A 9,330-nucleotide genomic window follows, 5' to 3' on the forward strand; every position below is an offset into this window, starting at 1 on the left:
TACTCGACATGGTGTAATACTTCTTTTTGCGGAAAATTTTAAAACAGGAAAGATTTTTGTTACTAAAATGTTTGAATCACGATTGAATGAAACATATTCTAGAATCGCAAGATAGTTCAATTAAATTTTATCGATGCTACATAACAGCCATGGAGTGGAAAGGGTCAATATATGATATATACCTAAAAATAAATAGTTTCGTAAATAATAACATAACGTAATGATATTGACCTGTCGCATTTCAATTTAAAAAAATATTTAATGTAAGAGTAATCACTTGATACAGAATAATTGAAAATAGGTGAGAAACACCTTTAGAGTTTTTACAGCTACAATCAATCACCTGTATAAAAGAAATTGTTGAGATAACGAATAATACAATAAGGTTATATAGTTGCACCCAGCGAATAAGCCCGTATTATTCTATTGCTTAACTTATTCCGTTCATGTTATTGTCTTTTGTAATGTACAACGAAGAAAATGTAATTTTCGTAAGTAGACTAGTAAGAGCAAGTACGATATTAGTGCAGAAAAAAATAGCTTTGATTTGGTATATAAATTACCTCATATATTGAATATAATAAAAGTTATTAACCCTTTCTTTACCGCAGTCCTTTACGAAGTGACGCTACTGAACCGGACATGTGCGCCGTGAAGTGTGCACATTGCATGGCGGTAAGCCGATGTTCGAATTTTCTCATTTGTGTTACATATTTAAAGATTTTACTGGTATATTAATTAAATATAGAAGTTAGGATAATTGATAGTAATTTATTTGGCTGTGATAAATCTTAAAACGTTGTAGATCCCTACACATAAGCCCACATTACAAGGAGGACGCCGGCTAACTCCGGCGCTGGTAACGAAAGGGTTAAAGAAATTCTTTCTTCTCTCTCTTTTTTCGGCTTTTTATTTCTTTTGTAAAATTTGATTTTTGCTATTACGAGTTTATTCGGGGGGGGGGGGACGACAATACCTTCCACTACTTTTACCATTTTTCCAAAAGACACAGAAGGTATTCTAAAACACGCCTGCAAGGGTAAGTTATGGGACCCGCCGCCATTTCTTCTCGAACATTCTTCAATTCAAAGATTGTTTTCGAATAATTACAGACGATCTTGTTTTTAAGATGTTCCTTAATTAAGGCTACAAATGTTAACTTCGTGGTGGCTTAATGTCACCTCTATTCCGTAAGATATTTCTTGGGGACGGTTCTTGTACCACCTTCATGATGGTGTCAAATGTGGGACAGGTGATCTGCTGAAAGCAGCGCTGGGTCACCTGTCCACCAAGTCAAGGAGTATTATTCATTGATCTATTGAAACTTTTTGTTGCAACTAGTGATTTTAAAAATGAACTTTATCATAGCCCACTAAATTAAAAAATTAACACGTGAGTATATTGAAAAGCATATATTGCCGCTGACTTCAAATAATTGATAAGTCCGACAATGTAACTTGTAAGGAGAGACAAAAAACTAAATATTGGTTATATCTCAAAAATTGGTATACTTGAAATTATAATCTTTGTATAGTTTGAATGCTTATTTTATACCGAAAAATCTTTGAATATTTATATAAATATTTAAAAGAACGCTTTGTGTATATCAGAGAAAAAAACAACTTTACCTATCTCCACCATTTTTAGCCAGAAATTTATGTAAAAAATTGACAAAACGTATTTTTTTATGGCTTAATGGAGGTTTCTCGTCCCTCTATCTTATTTATGGGACAGGGACGGTATTTATCTTTAATATTTTTTTTCTTTTTTTTTGTTTCCATGTTCTTCTGTCATACTTTACATGATCTATCTTTCTTCTACTTACATTCTACAATTTCTATCTTTCTTTTCCTAACTAACTACCGTTCATTCATCGCCTCACTTCCTTCGCCTAGTTACTTAATATCACAGGTTTTGTTTATCGCATTATTTTACTTTATCTTATATTCTATTTTACATTTTACAATTTGATTATTTTACCATTCATTACATTTTACAATTTTTCTCATTGTTTTAGCTACTATATGTGTTACTTTTGTTTATGTTCATTACATATTTTAGGACAATATGCATTAGAACTCGTAGATTGTAAATATTTAAAAACCATTGTCATTTTATTATTCGGTGGGTACAGAGATATGTAAATTGAAAGAAAGTGCGTTTTATTATTTACATAAGTAATGTTTTTGGCTTTATAAAAGTACTTTAGTAATCGTCTAGTCATCGTCTAAATCTCCTTTGACAATATCGTTGAAAGGAGAGCGAGTACTCCTTAATACTCTACTCATTTCTCTATCCTTAATGCTCCTAATAATTAGTTTCAGAATGTTTAGTTAGCACAACGATATTCTACGCAAACTTCAATTTAAAACAGGAAATTAATAGTAGTAATGTTATAACAAGTTGAGCAGTGATAGCCAAGCGGTGGTGGACTGAGACTTGCGAACGTAGGTCACGACGAGTTTGATTCTGCCAAGGAACAGCATACCGGCATCGTTGTTCCCAGTCAGCTTTGACTTGGAGTCTTCAAGACAAGAGTGAAGCAGCAGGCATGGTACATCCATCCTTAACCGCGTCATGATAGAAGTTGAAAATGATGATTTACAGAAAGAAAGATAAATTAAACATGACAAATGAGTTCATAAATATTAAATATGACTTTAATTCTAAAATACGTCTCATAATTTTAAATATAGTTGTAAAATTTTTAAAATTTTTTTGGACATACAATCGGATTCGCGCGATCTAGACTTGTCACACGCGTAACGGATTTATTATAAAAGTATTATGAACTTATTGACTTAAATAACTTCACCATCATCGTCACCATTATTTCAGCCTTAGAAGACTACCTGACATGGATTACTCAGGAGCAACATTTATAATATATATATGTAAAACCAGTTTTATGTCTGTGTTTGTGTAGTTTATATGTTACGGCTTATGTGTGGTGTTTTATTTATTTAATATACTTTATTGTACACGTTAAGAAACATTTAATAAGTTTTACAATAATATACAAAAAAGTACAATGGGCTGTCTTATCACAAGGCAATCGCTTACAAACAATCATGGTATGGAAAAGGTAAAAGTACTAATAAAGGGTGTTTTAGTACACTATGTGAACATGTCATACATGTTAGTTCATAAATTTACAAAGTTCATCATCGACATCATTTGAAACAAAGGCTTCTCTTACAGATTTCCAATAGTATTAGTAGGTGGCGGCCAACACATGCTCGTCTGTTTACCTTATGAGTGAACGTTCCACGCTGCGCTTGCTGTTTCACGGTATCCCGTTCAGAAAGTTAACCCTTTCCACTCCAATGTCGAGTGTCACTCGACACTGATTTTGTTCAACAAGCTCCAATGTCGAGTGATACTCGACATGGTGTAATACTTCTTTATGCGGAAAATTTTAAAACAGGAAAGACTTTTGTTACTAAAATGTTTGAATCACGAATGAATGAAACATATTCTAGCATCGCAAGATACTATAATTCAATTAAATTTTATCGGTGCTACATAACATTCTTGGAGTGGAAAGGGTTAAGGACCCAGCTGCCATCTGTTCTGCGTCAATCATATCTTAACGAAATCTAAATTTGTTACGAAATTTTACTTGAAAATTAGTTACCACAGGTGTTAAACATTAAAAAGACGACCACAAATAAGGCAAGGAAGTCAAAAGGCTCGTTCACGACATCTTCACGACTTTAATTCGGAGTAAGGTCGACTGTGTTAAAACTGTTTGTCTAATTCAATGTCGTCATTTCGGTATATCCTTGTGAGGAACTAGGAGATATATAGAGTCGATATGATCTAAAAGAATTGAAAAGTAAAAATGTGTAACGCATCTACACACAAATATATCACACACTATTAACTTAAATTTTATTAATTTATCTACATGTTTAGGGTTAAGAGTTTTTAAACCAGAAACCATGTTAAAGTTTTTTTTTTAATTAATAATTAAAAGTTTATTACGCATAATCAAAATTAAATATGAATCAACTTATGATTGGCGTGTTAAAAATAACATAAAGTATCAAAATAAATAACAAAAACGAGTTGATCACTTGAAAAACTATTATTAGCTAGCGACTCTAAGTTATTCTCTGTTCTGATACAAATCCCCTTCAAAGCTCATCTATTGTGCTGTTAATGAGTTGTAATAATTCACCCCTGCTGCCAGGTTTCACTTGTCGCTATATAAGCTTACACTTCTTGACACAAGCATCAGACATACACAGTGGTTCCTTAGACAACGCAGCCAAAATTATACTAATAATGAAGGTAACTTTAAATAATAATTACTTATTTATCTTCATTCTTTTATCATCATCACCATTATCCCGGAGTATCAAATAAAACTAGTTGGAAGTATGCATCCAGCGTTACATTAACAGGATCATTTATTCTCTCAGTGGTTCAGAGGTCTCCATTCTATCTGTTCTGCTCGCTATGTGGCTATCACTTCATTTTGCCAATTGTTTTCTGGGCTATATCGATAAATTCCGTTCGCCATTTCTACGAATCTTCTGATTTGTGATCCAATGTAGATAAATCCTGAACACAGCCCCCTCCATGGTGCATTGACCAGCCGTTCTTTGATATAATAATTTATTTATTTAAAATTCATCAAGTAAGAAAAGGACCAATATTTAGCCACTTCCGCACATGCAATGGTAGTCGTGCAACAAGGTGCACCGCCCGCCAGCCCGCTGATAAATGCGTATGCGGCAAACAATGTGATTCACACAACCGCCACCGTCATATCACTCAACACGTGTTTCACCCCTCCACGGGGCATCTTCAGGAGTTATGTTACACCGATTAGTGCGAAACACAGAGTGTAAATATTGGTCCTTTTCTTACTTAGGATGGACTTCCGCAAGGTAACGCCTGATTCCATTAAATAAAATTCATCAAGTTTAAATTTAAAAACACACAGTCTTTTGTTTTTAGAAGTTGACAGTATTATAATACACTTGTAAACGTAACTATGTTAGAATTATCATCATGTAAGCCGATAAACGCTCATTGCAATGCTTATTCCACAAATATCGCCACGATGCCTGAATTTTATATTGATTTTGTGTTTTCTTTAGACTCAATGGATTTTTAAATTTTAAAACCATACGATTGTAGTTTATATTACTATTTTAATAATGTGTTTTCGATCATTCGATCATCGCCTTATTTTTCAGTATTAACTAAATCAATATAACAAGACTTTTATGCCCATTTCATATAATTTCTTATATATCCTATGTTAATGTAAAATAAAGAGAAAATGAATTTATAATCATTTAGTTTAAAAATGCATTAATTCAGCATTTTATTTTAACTTAAATTAAAATTTTTGCTATAAATAATATACGTGTCATATTGATTAAAAGATTTTATATTTATAGTTCCTATTTAAAATAGTGACAATTAAGTCAATAATATATATGTTTTCTCATCAAGAATTTAAGTAAATTTAAAATAAAAACGGCTCTATCAATCGCTCGAATTAGATAGAAAATGCTTTATTAAAATTTAGTTTTTAAGACCACGATGTGACCAAGTAATATTGCATTGAAAACATATTTTCTAAATAATATCTTATAATATTTCATTACAGGTTTTAACTGTGATCGCTGCTATGATTGCTATGACATTCGCTGAACCGCCTTTGTCTAAAAGGTACTGTTTTATTATGAAATCATTTTCCATTTCTGACGGTAGGATAACATTCGTACATATACTTTTAATTTTTTTTTTAATTTAATTTCATTATTGCTTTCAATATATTTTCAACCATAGAACATTTACTACTGGACATAGACTTCACCTGTAGATTTCGAAATAGGACGACAATTCCGATGATCATGGTCATTTTTAAAATTTTATGATCGTTAAAATTATTGATTATAACATTTCTAGCTACCTACCACCGCCATCAGGACGGTCACAAGGATATCCAAGAGGTCCACATGGTGGTATTAATGCTGGTGTTCCAGAAGTAATAGCCGCCAGAAGTCTAGAAACCCATGGACTACAGCATGATGTAAATTCATTTGCCAGGTATGTAAAACAGCGCAGATAACAGTAGTTTATTATTAAGACAATACAAGCACTAAGATGTCGATAGTAAAAAAAATCTCGTATATTGATGATGAAACATACTGGTTCAAACAATCTTCACCTCGGTATAGACGTTAGATATTAATTACTTACGTCTCATCACCATTATGTCAACCTATAGACACCCATTCCAAGGTATAGGCCTTCTCCAAACATCGCAACTATCTTCCGAGTTTCGACTTTGGCGTGAAATAAAGATTCATTTTTAAATATACAGAATTATATTTATATCAGTTATTTTCAAATTTAAATGTTTATTTTGTTATGTTAGTTAAAAACAGAATAACAATTTATTTATACATATAAATATATATCTGTATATATATATATATACAGATGATAAATGCGCATAATATATATATATATATATATATATATATTATGCGCATTTATCAGCGGGCTGGCGTGCGGTGCATTTTATTGCACGACTACTACTGCATTGGCGGAAGTAGCTATGAATATTAGTACTTTTCTTACTTAGGATGGACTTCCGCAAAATAACGCCTGAATCCATTAGATAGAATAACAAACTATAACTGAAGTGCTTAATATTATTTTTTAATATACATTTTAAAAATAATTTATCGAATACTTTTTGTTTTAGGAACAATGCCCAGGAGCATGGGGCGCATGCGAGATTCGATCATGACGAAGATATCCATGTCTCAAACGCTGGAAACTTCGGAAGGAATGCAGTGGCTGATGATGACGTATGTATAATAATTTTAATAATAATAAATTTTATTTCAGAATCTAGCGATTCCATAGAATATAAGTAAGTTAGTAACAAGATTTACTTAAAGGTATATCAGTTATGGATTAGTAATAAACACTAATTTTAAAAAAGTCGCTTAATGTAAAAACTTATTTAAGATATATTTTTGTTTATTTTGCCATTCACACTCTTGCGTACGTGTATCCATTGGTGATATAAACCACTGGCGTACATATCACGCGCGACCACAGTTAAATATCATTGCTATTGTTATATAGCTTGTTCCACGTGATTGCTGCTCTATAAAATTGCGCATTAATCGGGAACCCAGGCGTGCGCAAACATGACCTTAGAGCTGCAGTATCTGTTTGTTCTATAATTATACAAAAAGCGTACATTGTACGATGCATTCGTATAAAACGTCCAGATTTGGCATGTATAGAAGCATTGGCAGTTGGCTTTAACCATTAAATGCATAATGATGCAAATCTGCAACATACCACTTAGACGGTATAAGTATCAGTAAATGCATAGTATTGTATAGCTGCAACATAAAGTTAGAAAAAAAAAATAAGTATGAGAATATTATACATGTATAAAAATATTTTTCTCTGCATTGTAGTGTACCTATCTGTAAGATGTTTATTTTTTAAAAGTATAAATAAAAGTCGTGCATTTAAGGGTTAAGAAAGCAAAGACAGCTTAACATCTTCATTACAGCGTGCGAAGCACCTCTCAATGTTTGCATCTTTTAACTTCTCTGTTACAATCACATGTTCTAAGTTAAATAGTGAAATTTTCCATTAAAAATCACTTCACCGACTTATGTACACCAATACCTCACTTTGCGTCGTGGTTACGTTTCAAAAAAATACGACGCAAATTGAAAAGCCGCAAAGTGAATTAAGATTTTCTATAGCAAATCATGTAAAAATCGAAGATAGGTTCCAGGGTTACGAAAATACTACTTTTTAAAAAGAAAATTGAACAAAGTAAACATTTAAAAAACAAAAATAATATATCTCTGCCAATAAATAAATTGGAAAAATATTTACCTTTTTTGTAACCAAAAACAACACGTTAAAATTTATATAAATTTATTAATCTCTTTTTAAAAAAGCACAACACACTACGTAATTGAAACTGAATTCTAAAATTAGCAAAACAACGTGAAAATAAAACTGTATTCAAATTGCGTTGTTTGTAGTCAGAAAGGGAATCCCCGAGTTTTGATGGCATGGCGCAATTAGAAACAAAAGTGTTGCCATCTTTTAGACAATTAAAAAAAAATCAGACTCGAATCCAAAACAACGAAACCTCGAAAATCTAACGACGAAATCTAACGAAAAAAACGCAAAACGAAACGACGCAAAGCGAGGTATAGGTGTATATGTTTTAAACGTAAGAAATATATTTTGACTGAAAGTTATTATGGAGGCTTCAACAGTGGTTTATTATTCCGAACCGATGGTAGATTGCTACTTATAATGTTTAACTAATTGACCATTCAAAAGTACATGTATCTGTCTATTATAATAAAAGATTTTGTGAATTTGAAATATAAATACATTCAGGCAATAGCAACTGACCACGTCTGAATAAATATATAGATAAAAAAAACATTTTATTCAAATTTTTCCAGTCTGTGAGCTTAGAAGTGGACACCAGCGGGTTCAAGTCTCGCGTCTCCTACCAGGAATCCGAAGAACGCAGCGGATACGACGAAAACGCTGGTAATCTTCGCTCCGGTAACCATGGCAACGGCTTCGCTCGCGGCAACCACCGCGCCCGCTCCAACGGCTACTAACTACGCAACCTCTTTTATAATTTCATTCTTTTTTTAAATGCCTCTTTGTATATTATCAGCCAGTACAGATTAACTATTGCTTTTACAAATATTTATGTAAATTGTTTTAAATAAATATATTTATGTAAAAAACATTATTACTAGTTCACCATTTATTTTATGTACGTAACAATAAATCAATTAGTGTTTAGTTACAGGTGTGAAAGTATAGCTAATTTGTCAGCAAAAAGACAATTTCCGATAAATGAAAATTGATCACTCTGAAATTTATCATACTTTTTTTTTTAAATGTAGAAGGCTAATAACTTCCGGTCGTACAGTCTGCAGGAATAGGTAGTAAACATGAATTAATTTTATTAGTCTGTGGTGCGAATTTAAAAAAATGCTTTTACTTACTATACGATTATAACATTATTTATTATTTCTAAAACTTTATTTAAGGTTGTTTACGATGAACTTAATAAGGCCCAAGGTCACAAGGAGACCAATAGCGAAAGCTATGCTCAGAGATTCCCTGCGAGATCAAAGTAGAAATGAGATTTGAAGAAGTTGAGGTTGGGACCGAAAGATTCTTGACGACCACGAGCCGACACAGTCAAGGTTGTGGCAAGATTGCATTCAGGTAGTGCAAAACCGATGAGGTTTCTATCAAAGATATGACCATCTTTCAGAGAAA

At 32.3% G+C, this 9,330-nt stretch overlaps 1 protein-coding gene across 1 annotated transcript; it reads left to right on the forward strand.

The window, feature by feature from the left end:
* Positions 1–4,254: 4,254 nt before the first annotated feature.
* Positions 4,255–8,727, forward strand: LOC137925022 (uncharacterized). Its single transcript, XM_068768450.1, has 5 exons — positions 4,255–4,296; positions 5,630–5,691; positions 5,932–6,072; positions 6,737–6,842; positions 8,490–8,727. The coding sequence occupies exons 1-5, from the start codon at positions 4,291–4,293 to the stop codon at positions 8,652–8,654; spliced, it is 480 nt and encodes a 159-aa protein (XP_068624551.1). The 5' UTR covers positions 4,255–4,290; the 3' UTR covers positions 8,655–8,727.
* Positions 8,728–9,330: the final 603 nt, after the last annotated feature.

This window comes from Battus philenor, unplaced genomic scaffold, assembly GCF_028537555.1.
Source record: "Battus philenor isolate CCGP_79_NKW_IND1 unplaced genomic scaffold, ilBatPhil1.0.hap1 SCAF_25, whole genome shotgun sequence".
Taxonomy (NCBI): domain Eukaryota; kingdom Metazoa; phylum Arthropoda; class Insecta; order Lepidoptera; family Papilionidae; genus Battus; species Battus philenor.

Bases quoted from the DNA above. Each gene is read 5' to 3' on its own strand.
- LOC137925022 (XM_068768450.1), top strand. The intron at 6,073-6,736 runs GTATGTAAAACA...TTTTTGTTTTAG, and splicing joins GATGTAAATTCATTTGCCAG to GAACAATGCCCAGGAGCATG. The intron at 6,843-8,489 runs GTATGTATAATA...AAATTTTTCCAG, and splicing joins ATGCAGTGGCTGATGATGAC to TCTGTGAGCTTAGAAGTGGA.